The sequence below is a fragment of the Echinops telfairi genome, unplaced genomic scaffold (assembly GCF_000313985.2).
Source record: "Echinops telfairi isolate 266 unplaced genomic scaffold, ASM31398v2 ScPeMD7_7469;HRSCAF=8507_0, whole genome shotgun sequence".
Taxonomy (NCBI): Eukaryota; Metazoa; Chordata; class Mammalia; order Afrosoricida; family Tenrecidae; genus Echinops; species Echinops telfairi.
In genome coordinates, this window is record NW_022111372.1 from 55,159,361 (window position 1) to 55,176,302 (window position 16,942).

The 16,942-nt window shown below is 56.0% G+C and overlaps 1 protein-coding gene across 1 annotated transcript in view; it reads right to left on the minus strand.

Annotated features, from left to right (window-relative positions):
• ERGIC1 (endoplasmic reticulum-golgi intermediate compartment 1) overlaps positions 1 to 16,942 on the minus strand; it is a 137,213-nt gene that overhangs the window by 5,581 nt on the left and 114,690 nt on the right. Inside the window, exons 8-9 of the mRNA XM_045284868.1 lie at positions 14,348 to 14,448; positions 11,494 to 11,616 (exon numbers count right to left, since the gene is read on the minus strand). Of these exons, the coding sequence (XP_045140803.1) occupies positions 11,494 to 11,616; positions 14,348 to 14,448 (224 nt within the window). The remainder of the gene's footprint in view (positions 1 to 11,493; positions 11,617 to 14,347; positions 14,449 to 16,942) is intronic.

Sequence of the window (16,942 nt, forward strand, 5' to 3'; positions counted from 1 at the left end):
GGAGGGTGGAGTGGAGACCCAAAGCCCATCTGTAGTCAGTTGGACATCCTGTCAGAAGGGCCACAAGGAAGAGACAAGCCAGTCAGGGTGCAGTGTAGCACTGATGAAACACACAACCTTCCTCTAGTTCTTTAATGCCCCTCTCACTACCATGACCTCAATTATATCTTGCAAATCTGGCTATACCAGAACATGTACACTGGTACAGATAAGAGCTCGAAACACAGGGAGTCCAGAACAGAAAAACCCCTCAGGACCAATAAGGAGAGCGGCGATACTAGGAGGGTAAGGGTATGGAGGGTAAGGGGAAACCGATTACAATGATTGATGCATGCCCCCCTCCCAGGGCAGAAAAGTGGGTGAAATGAGACAGTGGTCGGTGTAGGACATGAAAAAAAAAAATTACCAAGGGGACATGGGGAAGAGAGGGTGGGAGAGGGAGGAAAACAAAATGAGGAGCTGATGCCAGGGGCTCAAGTAGAAAGAAAATGTTTTGAAAAAGATGATGACAACATATGTATAGATGTGTTTGATATAATGGATATAAGTATGGATTTTAATATGAACTGTAAGAGCCCCCCAGCCCTCCCAAAATAACCGTGTACCTATCAAACCACCCTCCTTGCCTAGGATCAGGAGGAGACCCCCGCCCTGTGAGGCCAGTGCTACTTCACTGATATACCCACGAGGCCAGAGGTGAAACAAACCTGCCCAGGCCACGGAGCGAGCAAGTGGGCAACCGAGAAACCAGTGTGTGCACTGTGCCAACAGGAAGGGTTTGACCAGGAAGTCCCTAGGTGGGGTCGACGAGGAATGCTCTCAACTGCTACCCCTGAGATGGGAGGCCTGGAGGTGCACCCAGGGGCAGAACAAAGGTCTGGCACACTGCACCCCCAAATCACCACTGGAGATGGTAAGGAGTGTCACTGTGGTCAGTCGGCTGCATGACCACTGGCGTTCTGGAGTCCCTGAGTGGTACAAGGTGTTAATGTGCCCATCTGGGTGCAGAATGATCGGAGCCCACCTAGAGGTGCCTTGGAAGAAAGCCTGGTGATCTACTTCCACAGATGCACACACGGGCTCTTCACAAGTCCAGATCAGTGTGATTCAAACAACTGCTTGAATGAGCATAGGGCCTAGGAGGAGTTGACAGTTAAGGCAGCCCAGGGGGCCCAAGGGGCTGCTAGCAGGCCTGGAGGGGCAGACACCACTGGGTACGCAGCTGCCCACGGGTACCAATGGTGGGAGGCCAGGAGACACCGTGAAGGCATGAGGGAAGTGGGAATCGAGCTGGGGCTTATTTTTAAAATGATATTTCCGAGAGATGAGCTAAGCGGAGGCCTGTGGGGCCCAAGACAGCGCAGGTCTGGATGGGGGGGGCTTTAAGTGGGGCAGCTGGCGCCCCAGCAACCACAGCCTGAGGAGTCGGTGCAGCCCCCCAAGGAGTGGAGAGGACGGGGGCACTGGGGGGATTATTATTAAGTGTTTTAAGTGGGCAAGGCCTCTCCCTGCCAGCCTCCGAGCATGACGCAGGGCACTTTGCAGGGACGATGACGGCAGGGGAGCTGGTTTTATTTCGGTCGAGTGGATCAGATGATGGGAGATTTTATACCACATAATGCTTTTAGACCTTGCATCAGAGGGCAGGAAAATATGACTGAAGTGTGGTAGAGCAGAAATAAGAAATCACCACACACACACACACACACACACACACACACACACGCACACATCTGAATTCATCTACACCCTATTTGGAACCTGAGAACCCATGACTCACATACACCTGGCACCGGTCTGAAGCCTTCATTCATGGGGTTGGCCCACAGCAGAGGGCACAACACAAGCATTGAGGAACAGAAGAGAACATTGGCCCGGGGTGGGGGTGGGGAAGCTGAGGCCTTCAGAGCATGGAAGCTGCTAAACCACTGACCCCAAGTCCCAACGTGAGTTTCTGTGCGTCTCACTCACGGCTGAGGGGCGGCCCTGCGGTGAGCTCCCCCGTGTTGGGATCTAGTGATGTTTTCAGACTGGCCTGCCACAACTGGGGCATCGACTGAAGCGGAGGCACCCTGGTCAACTGAGGACTGGGGAAGAGACATTCTAGAACACTCCAGGAGCCCTTTGAAAGCAGACAGAAATGCTGCCAGGGCCCCCTCTGAGTTCATCTTGAACCTGAGAGGGTTTCCCTACATGCTCATGGCACAGGCAAGGCAGGGGTGGGTGGGGAGGGCTCCCAGGGCTGCACTGTCCCCTGGATTGGACGTGTGGGAGCCCTCTGTGATGCCTCCCCTCCCCGCCTCAGGGGGTGACCACACCCTGCTGGTGCAGGAAAGCCTGCAAACGCGGCATTGCCTGGCCTGGGGAAACGCAGCCGCACACATCGCTTCAGCGGTGGCACTTGGCCCTTGGGTTCACCACTTACATTGGTGCTGGGGCAGAAGTGGCTTCGTCACAGCGACCATTTCTTGCCTGAATGGCCCACTTCACACGACCGAGGGGGGTATGAGTGGGTTTCAAGGACAGACTGCAGGAAGGGAATGAAGCTAAGGCAAGCTAGATCCCTGGCCTGGTCGCCCTTCATGAGAGCCCAGGGGTGGCGTAACTAGCTCATGTACTTCGCTGCCAACCCCACGGATGGAGGTTTGAGTCCATCCAGAGGTGTCTGCGAAGAAAAGTCTGGCCATTACCACTGACTACCCAGCAGACAGAACGCTATCGAGCACGGGTCTACTGTGACACACGTGGGCTTGCCACGCGTCGAAAAGGCACGGCGGTGCCTGTTTCTTGGTTGCTCTTCACGCAGAAGACTTTCTTGAGGGACAGTGTCCAGGTGGTCTCTGGCACAGGGGAGGGCCGTGGGGGCCTCTGGGACCCTTCTTCCTGGGGCAGCGGAAGAGCTCGGTGCTGTGAGGTTGGCGAGCGGGCTCGGGTCTGCACCATGGCCGGCACTGACCAGCTCTGGCCTTGAAAGAACTTCTGGCTTGCTGCACTTCGCACATGATAGTTGGCCTAGTCTTTGGGCTGATCTGTAGGCTTCCACCGTGTTGCTGAGATCTGCGAGTTCCTTCCTCTCAGAGACGGTGCTCCCTAGGAAACCCAGCTCCAAAGCAGAGTGCTCCCCAGAGCAGGCATTGGGGTCTCAATGTCCACCCTCCCCTTGCCATACTAGGCAGGTACGTGGGAATGTGTTCGGGGACGGGCATCCGTTCTGCACTGCAAGGGCCTCCCTCCCAGGCACTGGGAACTGGCAGGCCGCTTCTTTGCACAGGGCCAACATGTCCCAAGGGCCCCCGGGGGCTACCCAGCAACCCATTCTACAGAGGGGGCAGCTGAGGCCCATACAGGAGCGTGCCTTGGGTGAGCATCAAGAAAGGTCTGTGATCATAAACAGCCCTCTCAGGCAGAGGAGGGGGAATGTCTGGTCTATGGGCCAGGCCAGGCCCTGGACATCATCCATGCCAGCTAACACCCACCTCACCAGCCAACACATTAGGGGCCAGTGAATTAAATGTGGGCCCAAATCTAGCAGGTGAGATTTTAAGTGGATCATTTCATGTGGTCTGAGAATGAGGCTATAAATATCCAAATGGCCCTGGGCGGAAAGAAGGTTCCGCAGCCCTGCTCGAGGGTCACCAAAGTTGTTTCTGTTTTTTGGGCAGTTGGGGAGCCCCTGGTACCTCCTCAAGGCTCTGTCTGAACCCTGTTGTTGAATTCTTTTTCCTGACAGCTCAGAGCCGTGACAGCGGGAGTAACTGGTACACAAGTGCTCATGCCGGGGTGGTCGCACAAGTCAAGGAGCGAGTGATTGAGTGAGAACTCGTGAGGGCCCATGAGGGGAGGAGTCCACACTCACACTCCTGGCATGGCCAGCAGCTGCAAGGCTGTGGAGAAGGGAGCTCAGGATGGGGCAGGAGGGAGGTCTGTGTGGTCTTGAGCCGAGAGGGTGAGGGCTCTGGGGTTCCGCACAGCCTGGTCTGACAGCTCCCGGTGTCTCAAGGTGGGGTGGGGACTGAACAAGAATGCCATGTCACACACAGGCCTCAAATGCCTGTGTCCATGGCCTGCCAGCAAGGCCACGCTCTTGTGTCTCCCAGGCAGGCAGGGCCCAGGGCGGGGGCGAGCTGGAGGGCTCGGGACAGCAGTCCTCTGGAAGAGGTAGGGAGCAGGGCTGCTGGGCTGGGAGGGCCACCACAGCCGCACAGGCAGCCGCCTGTGGCCCACAGTCACGGCTCCAGAAACAAACGCAGCACAATGGGATCTGCAGGCCTGGGGGTCTGAGAGGGGCAGGGTATCTGTTTCCTCAGAGGGCATCATTAAGGGCCCGTTGCTCTTCCTCGGCGACTTCCTCCCCGAGGGGCCACCAGCTTCTTGGCCTTCTGCTGAGGCCGGCAGGCCAGCTCATGATGCAGAAAGGACATGAGTGGGACTCCTTGTAGCTGCGTTTTCCGACTGGATCTTAACCCCTTGCTAGTTCACCCTGCCGCCTTTCCTGTGTCTCAGCACCCACACTCCCGGGGAGGGAAGGCGGGGTCTCAGTCTCAGCTCTGGGACACTGGCCAGGATGCCAGCTGATGACTCTGGGCCTCAGTGTATCTCATCTGTAAAATGGGGGTCATGGTGGGGACTGAGATGACTCCCACCGGCCTGCCTGCCGTACCCTCAGTGCCCAGGAAACGTTGATCTCCTTTCTCCGTGCAGCCGGTCGGCATTGCTTTAAGAGTTTGTGGAAAAGGCACAGTCCAAGGAAATAAATAATGCATGGGAGCCCGTCCGAGGCCGCGGCAGACAGGCTGGAGCCGGCGATGAGAGCACCAGCCTGGGTGGTGCCATGGTGGGGGTGGGGGTGGGCACCGGCTTGGAAGGAATGCTGATGCCTGGCCCCTGGGAAGGTCTGTCCGCAAGGGAAAGGGTGGTGTAGCGGTCAGAACCCCAGCTCCTAGGGCCGAGATGGGCAGAGTCGACTCCCAACCATTTTACCGTGGCGATAAGCTACAAGCACCCGTCCTCCACTCCACTGAAAAACCAAACCAAACACCAGCTGAACTGAGCACCTCCTAAGGGCCAGGCCTGTGATGGTGCCCTTTTCTGCCTCCTTGTTCAACCCTTGCCACTTCTGGGGAGAGGGGGCGGAGGTGGGTACACGTGGCGAGCCCATTTCACAGCTGGGGAAACAGAGGCTCAGAGGGGAATGATTTGTTCAAGATCGCATGCTGACCGCATGTGCCCGGCTGACCAGAATTCAGGGCTGTGTGGCTCTTTCGAAGGGCCTGCTTGTTCTGAAGTGCCCAGCTGGTGCAAGTTAAAAAGCTCAGTTGTTAATCAAAGATTGGTGGCTTGAGTCTAACCAGAGGTACCTCAGAAGAAAGGCCTGGTGATCTACTTCCTGAGATGCAGCTGCATGAACACCCCATGGCGCACAGGTCTGCTCAGACACTCATAGGTAGTGCTGCGTTAGAATCGACTTGCTGACAACTGGTTAGCGTTTCCCTGTTGGGACACCTTGGCTCACCCATAGCTGAAGGTCCCTCTCAGCCCGTCTTCTCACATAGATGCCTTCTACTAGGTCCCTGGACGTGAGCTGCCACCGCCGGTCTGTCAGCGGGAAGCTGAACACGTTTCAGTGGGGCACCCAGATGGAGACCCACTAGAAAAAGAGGCCGAGCAGCCGACTTCTAAAAACTGGCCCAGGAGAACCCTGTGGCCCACCACTGTCTGACCCACAACCAGCCATGGGGAGGGCACAGGATCGGGCAGTGTTCCCTCCTGTTGTCCATGGGGGCCACCATCAGGTGGGCGCTGGCTCCAATAGCAGCTAACGACAATGTGGGGGCGGCCCATGTTTCCTCACACCTTCCCCCTCCCTGTGGTGGCACCTGCTACCTTTTGTCTCTGGCAAATGTTTGCAGATGTCCAAACAAATGGGCAAAATCTGTCATCGGCTATGGGCAGGGGAACCTGCGAACTGCTAGCCAACCAGCCCTGAACAGACAGTTGGCACTTTTTTAAATGGGGTGTGTGTGGTTATGATTTTATAATGCAGGCTTGCCTTGCGTGCTTGCTGATGTGACGGAAGTCTACAGATCAAATGGTCCTGGTGTTTTACTGTCGGGGGTTGAACTGTGTGTTCCCCCCAAGTACGTGTCACCGTGGCTGGGCCATGCTTCTCAGTGGTTGGGCAGTTAACGGAGGTGATCGGTTGTAAGAGTCACAGTCCGACCCAACGTAAGGGTGCATCCCTGGAGTGTGAGGCCTGCATCCCTTCTTGTGACAGGAGCCAAAAGGAGAATGAAAGAAGAACCGGGAGGAGAGAGCATCCTTCGGATGCTGGGAACCTCCTAGACCCAGGGGAGACTGATGTCAAGACACAGGAGAGTGCCAAGGGTGTCCCACAGATGTTGAGGGGCAAGGCCTTTCCTCAGAGTGGACAGAGAAAGCCAGCCTTCCCTGAGAGCCGGCGCCTTGAATTCAGACCTCTAGCCTCCCAAACTCTGAGAGCGGGCCCTTAGGCTGGAGGCATGTCTGAGAGAGCAGCACTACGTGACGAAGACCCCCAGGGCCCAAGGACTTCTGGCTTCTGTTGCTGGAGCACCCTTGAAAGTCCTTGTTTGGGGAGATGGAGGCTCCTGAAGTAGGACTGGGGTCAAGTGCCAGCCACAGGCATGCATGTATTAGCTGTGTGGTCCTGGGTGGGTCCTTTCCCCTCTCTGCACCTCATTGCCTTCACATATAAAACAAGGCCAATGCTATTGACCTCGGAGGTTGCTGAGAGACGTAAAGGCGCTCGCTGTAAACGTTCCCAGTACATTTTAAGGCTTAAGAAGAACGGTTCATATTTTAACCTATTCCAGCAGCTGTCCCCTGTCCAAGCCAGGCCCTATGCTGGAAGCTGGGGACGAGAAGGTGACTTGGGCCTGGGAGCTCAGGTAGGCACTCTCAAGTTTAGGGGATGATCTCACTGGTAAGGGGAGAGGTGAGGGTGAGGGTGTCAGTGTGGTTCAGGGCAGAATCCTCGCCTCCCATGGGTTCGATTCCTGGCTGGTGCACCTCATGGACAGCCACTACCACCACCCAGTGGAGGCTTTCATGTCACTGTGATGCTGACCACCTGACAGCAGAGTGTCCAGATGAAGGCAGACTAGGAAGAAAGGTCTGGCCACCTGAAAATCAGCCAAGGAAAATGCGCTGAACCACAATGGCACCAGGCAGCTTTTAGTGCTGTTGGGTATAAGGCCAGGGCCATGGGCTGGGGGCTCCCTGGGGAACAACTAACAACGACAGCAACACAGGCAAGTGGGTGCAGGGTCTCACTGCTTCTTAGGGTGAGGCTTGACTAAGGACCCTGACCATCACCTTGAGCTACACAACTCCTCAAGAGACAGGCTCAGCGGTGACCCCAGGGGAGCATGCCATTGCCGTCGGGTGAATTCTGGAGGGGTGAGGGGGTGAGGACCTATCAGAGGCACACTGGCCCAATTTGGTACTTTGTGACTTCAGGCCATTTCCCCAAAATAAAACAAGCCACACATGGTAGGAGATCTGACGCCTCCAAAGCCGTCTAATCTGTCACCACTGCTCTTCTCCAAACAACAGTTTCGGCAAGTGGCGGGTCAGGGGACAAATGCACGCATGGGGGTGGGAGGGGCACCCTTAAGGGAACAACCTGCTTGTCGAACACGACCTGCTTGGCTCACTGGTGAGGAATGTCCAAGGAGAGCGCAGAGCAGGGCCTGGAAGGGCCTCCTGGAGGAGATGCTACTCAGGCCAGGAAGAAACTAGACCTTCCCAGACAGCTGGACCCGGGGGGACAACCCAGAGGAAGCCAGGCACCCGAGACTGAAATGCAGCTGGGAGGCCACACATGCCTCTCCCACCAGCCCCCACCCCCACCCCACCCCGCCCCCAGCCCCCTCAGCCACACTCACTCCTCATTCCAGGCCCACCTGCAGCTGCCTCCCAGCCCCCGCAGACACCATATGAGAACATCCTAGCCCCTTTGCAGAGCTATTTGCAGAGGCCTGTGTGTGTGTGTGTGTATGGGGGGTGGAGGGAGAGGGTGTCCAGGGCTTTACACACAAGTGTTTGATTTTACAAAGAGGAAGAGAAGCCACAGCAGGTGTGACCACTTCCACCCCAACTCCACCTACCGTCTGAGAGCTCCCAGGGAGGGGTGTTTGTGCTACGTGAACGTGTGCCCAGGAGAGCATCTTCCCACATCTGCTGCCCTGTGACAAGGGCTCTAGAAGTTCCACAATGACGCCATCTCCCTGGGACAGCTGACCCCTCTGTTGACAGGGCCTTCAGATAAACTACCAGGCTAACCAGGCACAGGGAATTTCTGCAGCAATGCAAACAGTTACTGTCTCAGCAGCTAACTGATAGGTCAGCAGTTCGTGTCCACCCAGAGGGGCCTTGGAAGAAAGGCCTGGCAATTTCTTGAACGACCAGCCACTAACAACCCTGTTCTCCTCTGACCCACAGGGGTCAGCCACGCGTCAGAGTATGGCACCTGGTTTGCGTGATGGAGGGCAGGTTCCCCACAGCCCTGGGTCCCATGGGCCCACACGCCTGAGGCTGGCAGAGCTGGAAGAAGAGCTGGTGGCCAAAGGCAGGAGGAGTCAAGAAAGCCCGGGACCCCTGGATGTTACGGGACAGGTCTTTTCTCTGTAGCCTCTTGGAACCCCCAGGCTCTCGGAGGGGAGGGACTCTTCATTTTAGCACCCACAATCTGCTTTGCTCGAACGTCTCTCTTTCATGACCCGTCTCAGGGCTTCCTTCTTGGACGTCTCCTGACAGAGAGGACATGGTCCCCCTCATCCATCCCCTGTAGGTGTGTACTCCTGGAGGGTACGTCTGTGTCTGGTTCAGCCAGCGCTGCACTGGGCCCACAGCCTGGCACGTGGTGAAGGCTAGCCAATGCTTGACACATACTTCAAGTACTTTATTACTCAGCCACTTGGCATGGGATTTCAACAGCCCGAGTCTCAGCTGCCTACCTTACAGGGGGCAAATGGGAAGGGGTGCGTGAATGATTGTCCTCAACCCTACAGTGCAGTGTGGATGTGGGGCATTTCCACAGACTCCGGGTCTCTGGAGAGCAGGCTACCCCCACCTGGAGGCAGGGAGGTGCCTCCTTGTCTCTTCTTGCTGCTGAGTGGGGCCCTGACTCAGGGCCACTCCGTGTACCATGGACAAGCTATTGTGATCCATGAGGTCGACACTGGCTGAGTTGTGAGAGACTGCCGGGCTGTCCTTCCTTCCTTCCTTGCCAGGCTGTTCTTACTCATCTTTTCCATCGGGCCTCCCCTGAAATTTGTTCAGCATCGTGCAAACCTGACAGATGGTGGCTACACATGAGGCGCACTGGTCAGGAATTGAACATAGGGCTCCCACACAGAAGAGTGCTGTTCTTGGTGGGGGCTGGGCTAAGGTGGGCCTTGGGTAGCACCACTCACTCACAAAGTCCCTGATTTAGGGGCCACAGGGCCCTGTGCATCTCCCTCCAAAGTGGTGTGCCAACTTTCCTACATACCAGCAGCGTGCCTGAGTGCCCATGCCCGTGTTTCTGGTTCCTGCCAGCTGGAGAGGCTGGAACTGGGGGTATCTTGTTTTGAATCTCCTTCCTCCCTTTGCTGGTGACCTGGGGCATCTCTGCACTGCCCGTGAGCTTTCTCCTCTTCTGCCCATGGTTGGGCCCTTTGCTCTCTTTTCTAGAAAACTGCTTAACCTTTTTGGGTGGATTTATTTATAGGCGTTCTTTGTGCCTAAACTCAGACGTTCGTTCCTTTCTGATTGCCTGGCAGGTGTCTCTGTGCCCAATCCCTGCTGGACAGCTTACGTTTCTCATCATCGTCTGTCAAAAGGAAGCCTCTGTGCTCAAATGGACCGTACATTGGCTCATAAACAAGCACTTCACTAGGGACACCCTTTGCGCCCACAGGGCCATCCACGTGCATAAGGAGATGCCCTTTCTTGGTCTCCTGAACCCTCCAGGCTCTGTGAGGTGGGCAGCGTAGGGATGATCACCCCTACGCCATAGGTTAGAAATGGAAGCCTTGTCCTGGCATCTGACCTCTGCCCTTCCAGCACCCTCTCCTCCCTCTTCTAGTGACTGCCCCTGCCCCTCACAATCTTTATCCATGTGGACTGGGTAGGGCTGGTTCTTGAAGGGGCATAAGACTTAGGCCTCCCAGCCACATGGAGCACTCCATGCTCCTGACCGCAGAGAACCTGGGGCTGACCAGAGCCACGAGAGCATTACCCAGGCCTCAGCCTGGAATTAAACAGGTGCCTTCTACCAGCGAGTTCTATCTGAGAATGAAAGAGCCAGAACTACCCCTGACAACCTCCCTGCCTGGGTCCAACCAAACTGGGGCTTGTTGGGTAGTGTTGAACAGACTCCAAATGACAGGGGCCATCCGGGACAGCATAGGACCGGCCGTAGGGTTTTGTAGGTTGTAACCTTATTTCCTGAAGCAGACGGTTGGGTTTTCTCTCCCATGGACTGTTGACCTTTTAGGATTAAAGCGCTGTATACCACCAGGGCCCCTGGCCGGAGGCCTGCCTCCGCCTTAAGCAGCTCCTGCGGGCTGTGGGTCTCTCTTGTACCAGAACCCTGCCCAAAGGCCTACCTAATCACATTGGGAAAGAAAGACCCTTGACCCTGACCATGACCAACAGTATGAACAGGTGCAGAGAGACAAAGCCCCATCCACCCACCAGCGGGTCTTGGTCTCCAAGGGCGTGAGGAGCCCACTACCCTGGCTCACCGCCTGGCCCACGAGGGAGAGCACTCTGACCCAAGGGTGTTCAGAAGGGGAGGCCAGAAGGGGTTAGAGTAGTGGTTCTCAACCTTCCTAATGCCGCCACCCTTTCATCCAGTTCCTCATGTGGTGGTGCCCCCCCAACCATAACATTATTTTCGTTGCTGCTTCATCACTGTCATTTTGCTGCTGTGATGAATCGGGTGACCCCTGTGAAAGGGTTGTTTGACCCCCAAAGGGGTCGTGACCCACAGGTTGAGAACCACCGGGTTGGACGGATAGAACCGCACCACGTAAAAGAAAGCGGACATCGGCTGGAGCTGCGCGGGACAAGCAGGCTCCGGAGAGAGCACTCTCAGAGAATGAAAGGAACAAGCCGGGCGGAAAGGAAGGAAGGAAGCCAGCACCACGAGAGAGCAGGCAGACGACAAAGTCCCTGACAATACGGCAGCTATGAATGGAAATTAGATATAGGAAAGACGAGGAAGAAGAGTTAAGTGTTGATACAGAAAAGGCGAAACCCTGGCTAAGGACAATTTCTATCCAGATAAAAAAGAGTGCGCGTGTCCGATGGTCCCTGGCAGCGCCCCGCTGACGGTGGGATGACCTGGCCTGCACATGGAGGGCATCCCTGAGTCATCGGTGGGGAAGTGGCTGCTAAGTTTCTGAGCAGCCCCGGGCCCTGGGAGCCCCGCCCCGGCCCCGGCTGGCCTGGCCGCGCCGCCCTCACCGTGGTGATGAATCGGTACAGAGGCTGCCGTCTCTCCGTGTACTTGACGGTGATGGGGCTGAGGTCATAGCGGAACCAGATGGCAGGGATGATGCGGCCCGTGTGGCTGTAGGCCACGTACTCCTGGGGTGGGGGGAGGGGGGGGGGGGAGGGGGGGGGGGGGGGGGGGGGGGGAGGGGAGGAGACAAGAGGGGTGTGAGAATCAGAGGGGCACCCTGTCTCACGGGGAGGGGGTGTGGCAGACTACAAGGCTCCCCCTGGGGCTTTTTCCCTCTGCTGCGGTGGGGGTAGACCCTCATCAGTACAGCTTCTCAGCTCTGCCCTCTGAACAGGCAACACCAGCAGGATATTTATTTCTGACCCCCACTGCCTGGAAACTGACCCTAAAAGCTAGGAGCAGCCCCCATTGGAGTGAGGACATTTCCTTCTTTCTATCCCCTGTAACTCCCCTCTCACGGCCGGCTGGGAGTGGATGCCGACTCACAGAGACCCTGCAGGGCAGCAGGAACTGCCCCTGTGGGTGTCAGACTGTAACTCTTCTTTCTCCCGCAGAGCAACTAGTGCCCTTGAACTGCTGACCTCGGGGTTAGCAGTTCAATGCAACCACTCCATCAGCAGAGCTCCGAGGCCATCCAAACTTCAGTCATTCATTCAGCACCTGATCACAGGGGCCTTTCCTGTGCTGGCCCTGTGGTGGCTGCCGGGGGCCTGGCAGGGGAGCATGCCTGGGCCTCCCGTGGCAGGGGTGACTGGGTGGAGGAGGCAGCAAACACAACTTGGCAAGAGTCTACATGCGGAGACAAAAAGGGGCCTGAAACAAAGCCCGCCTCTCCTCAGCAGTGGGTAGCAGACTCTCCAAGGAGGGCCATTCTGAGCTACGCCTGACAGACAGGCATGGGTGTGTGCATGAGCACATGCACACGTGTGTCAGATACGTCTTAAAAACACAACCCCCCAAAAGCAGAACCGGAGAGCCAGAGGGCACAGCGCTCCCACCACCCTGTGACACTGGAGCAAGTCACATAAGCCCTCTGAGCCTCAGTTGGCCCAGTGTGCACTGAGAGGATGCCACGCCAGGAAGCTGGATTTAGTGCGCCTTGGGCCAGTCCCCCCGCCCCCCCCAGGACCATGGTTTGAGGACCCACAGACCCTCTGTCTGCAATGCGAACTCCTCTGGGCTGTTCTCCCTGGACCAGCTGGACCAGCGAGCTGCCCCATCCCCCTGTGCTGATGACTTGGAGAGCTGACCGTCGGCTGGAGTGGCGTCGGCCTGACGTGTGCAGTTACACCCTAGTGAAGGATGGGGCCAGAGGCACGGAGGAAGCTGAGCAAGCGGTTCTGGCCAGAGCTCTTGCCAGAGCTGTGGGGAAGGAGCCTTGGGCAAAGAAGATCAGCTTTCTCCAGGGATCGCTGATGGGGCAGGCCGACTGCCTGGGTGACAGCCCAGGGCTTAAGGACAGAGACAAGTAAGGAGAAACAGCAGCCGTGGGTACCAGTCAGTTTGAAAACAGTGCCTTGTTTGACTACAGTTTTATGAGGTGGGTCAGATTCCCATCTACGAATAAGTAAACTGAGGCCCAGGGTGGTTATGTGACTTGTCCCATGTGGCGCAGAGCCCATCTCCTTCCTGCTTACCCACCAGTCACTGTCTCCCAGCCACCACATGCTGGCAGCCCTGGAGGCTGCAACAGACAGTGAATAAGATAGGGGACGCTCCCCTGGAGAGTCACATGGGACATCAACCTAAGTGGCTCCCAGGAGAGGGGTGCAAGACCCCAAGGAGAGTGGTCCCCACGCTGGCCAACTCAATGGCCTCTTGCTCAGAATGAGCAGGTGAGAATGATCGAGCATCTGTGAACTGTCAACCCAACCCACTGCCACCCAGCCGGTTCCAACTCAGAACTCAGTCTCACTGCCCTTGAGTCCATGCTGACTCCTGGCACCGGCACAGGACAGGGCAGAACTGCCCCGTAGGTTTCCGAGATTGGAACTCTACATCTTTCTCCCACCATAACTCACAGTAGAGAGTTAAAAATAGAGTCTAGGCTCTGGAGTTCCCCCAAATGGTTTTCAATCCCCACTGGCTACTTTATAGCTCTACATCTGCCTCTGTGCCTTGGTGGCCTAGTCTGTAAAATGAGGAGAGTACAGCCTCCATCCATCTGAGGTTTGGCCCCACCATTCAAAACGATGCTGGAGAAAGAGCTTAACCTAAGGGCTAGCCTGTAGGAAGGACTCAATAAACGATGGGTCTTCCTCTTGCTTTCTAATTAACTGAGCAAAATAATGAGTCCTGAGGCAGAAGAAAAGGAGAGTTCTGGTGACAGTGGTGGGGAGTATCATCTGTCAGGGGCAGCGTATCTTCCAGATGTCAGACTCTGTGGGGCTACCCCATTCCACTGGCTCTGGGCATACGCTGCTGCCCAGGGGGCGCTGCTGGGTGGGGCTCCTGGGTATTCCCGTTAATAGCCATGCAATTGAAGGCCACCCAGGTGGGATGGTGGGATTCCCAGGCCCTCGGAGTTTCTATAAAGTGCTTGCACCTGAGTGCTGGGGAAGCTCCAAGGGACTTGAAACAGGTTCCAAGCGTGGGGGACGGAGACCAGGTGCAGGGTGTGGAGACACAACTCCTGGATCCTTGGGATCCTTCCTGTCTCTCGGTTAGATTTCCCCCCACCCGCACCTCTGACTCTGAAACCACTTGAGAGCAGGAGGCTGGGCCTTCCATCTTTCCCCAAGGGCAGCCTGGCCACAGCAGCCAGGGGAGGAAATGCAGTTAGCCACTTGTCACCCTGCTCTCTGCCAGCAGAGGGCGTGCTCGCACACGGCTGGGCCCACCCACGGCCCCACATACCTTGTTGGCCACTGTGTACTGGTAAGAGTACCACTGCTTGCTGCTCTTGTCCTCGTACACCGTGGGCACGATCTTCAGGATGTAGTCGTGGGAGGCGAGGGCTGTGGGAAGACCGTGCAAGATGAAGGTGGGGTGCTTTCTGGGGACCCCCTCTCCACTTTTCACATGTTCTCTCCTCAGGTATTGGGTATGGTGACCGTCTGTGAGCCCATTAAGGAATGGGTGCTGAGAGAAGACAGCCCCGTCACAGCACAGGGCAGAAAACAAGTTTTCCTTGTACCAGGGGCAAGGGGAGACTCCTCATAAAATATCAAGAAAGACACCCAAGAAGCTATTCACAGTGAGCCTCTAGGGAGGAGAGCAGGCTTTGAGGATGGTTACTTTTAATTCTGCATCCTCTGGAGTTGTTGGGAAAAATTTTTTTTTTTTACTTTGCAAACAAACTATAAGTTTTCACAGCAATGAGTCAACCTACCAGAAAACCTGCATCTACAAATAGCTAATGTCTTTCCCCATTTTTCATTCTCCCTCCATTGTCTACTAACTACTGCTGTGAAATGGGTTCCAACGCGGAGACCCCACAGGGCAGGGTAGAACGGCCCCTGTGGCTTTCAGACTGTACATGTTGACAGCAGCACACTGCCACCTCTCTCTCTCCCATGGAGGGACTGGGGGGTTCAAACTGCTGAGCTTCTGGTGAGCAGTCAAAGGCTTCCCTCCACTGCCCCAAACCAAACTCACTGCCACTGAATCAATGCTGACTCAGTGACCCTATAGGCAGCGTAGAAGTGGATTTCTGAGACTGTAACTCTTTCAGGGAGTAGAAAGTCTCCTCCTTTGAACTGCTGACTTTGTCGTTAGCAGCCCAACGCGTAACCACGTAACCATGACGCACCTAGCCTCCTTCCTGTCACCATCTATTGTAACTCTTACTTCCTCCCCCACCCCCACTGGCGCTTGGAGGCTACCAAGGGTTCATCTCTGTGGTCCCCAGAGCCCCACACGGAGCCTGGTACGGAATGGATAGCGGCAGATGCTTATTGAATGAATGGACGGATGGGAGGATGAGTGGACAGAGGCATGAATGGGGGATGAATCAGCTTCTGATAAGCATGAAGTCACTGGCGTCAAACACTAGGCTGATAGAATGCTGGCTGGTAGCTGCTGATATCACCCAGGGCCACTGGGAATGCTCGTGCGCCTTCTGGGATACTAGAAGCAGCTTAAGCACCCCTCCACCCTGCTTTCTAAACCCTGTCTGGAGACCAGGGAGCTAAAGGCAGCAGAGGTTGAAGCCCATGGGCTCTTGTCTGACTGTCATAGCCGAGCCAGCTGGGTCCTTGGACCCCTCTCCTGTGAGGCCAGGAACGTGGTGGACACCCACGACCGAAGGCTCGCGCCTTCCTGCTCACGATACTGTACCAGGGAACAGGCCAGGGCTTTGGGGAGCTTTGAGCACCCGGAGCCACAGTGAGTCCACAAAGACCCCAATACTCCTCCGCTCCGCCTGAGGTCAGGAGGCCAGAATCTCACAGATGCCGCCACTTCACCTGAAGAGTCCTGCTCACATCCCACTGAAACCAGGAGCCCAGAGTGCCCCAAATGCCATGGCTCCAGGCTGAATAGACTGGGGGGTGGGGGTGGGGTGGAAGCAGGGTGGGGATTGAAGTGAGTGGCTTCTAGCTTATCGATTGAAAAGTGTGGTTAGTGTTCTTATGTCCAAACAGCTGGATGCTCATGTTGACATGGGGTCATTCTGTGCTGTCTTCTAAGGACTGAGCGTGCCACGGATACCTTTGGGGTCAAAGCCAGAAAGTGAGCTCCTCAAACAGCGCTGGGTCTCAGCATGCCGCACGCAGTAGGTGCTTCGTATGTGTGTCCTGCCTGGTTCAGCGCTGGGACAGGTGGCAGCTGCAGCCCCCCGCCCCAGGTGGCCATGCGCAATGTGGACTCTGCTTGGGCTTGGATGTCCACTCCCGTCAATGCTGACTTAATGAATCGGATTTTCCTTAACTGCACACTCAGTTCACTCCTCCACTTACTCTCTGAGGACTTTAAGACCTCATCCTTAAGGCCTATAACCGAATTCAATAAAACTTGCTAGTGGCCACGAGCAACACAGCCCCTGTGGACCCTGTGTGGGTACCTCGTGAGCTGGCCTCTCCTGGTGGCCTTGGATCCAGCCTGATGCAGGCAGGTCTCCTGTTTGACGAGGCTGACTTTCAGACACATGTCAAACAGTGGACCGGAGAGCAAGCCCCAGCTTCATCCGTGACAACACGTGGCATGCCCACTTTCATCTCCGCCTCCCCTTGCCGCCCCTTGTTACTTTAGAGCAGACGCCAGACAGCTCATTGACCCGCCATGTGCACTGTAGTATGCTTCCCTACAAGGTCAGAATGCTTACGTGAAAAAAAGCCATTGTCATGGTCATAGCTTCAACCACAAAATTAGCCGTCAGTCCTTAACAGCCTTAACTACTGAGACAAGTGTCAAATTCCCACTTCTTTATGTCATATGTATGTGTGTGCATGGCTATAGACGCCCACATATATGAGGGGGTACCCCAAAAAACCATGGTCATTTATTTTTCTG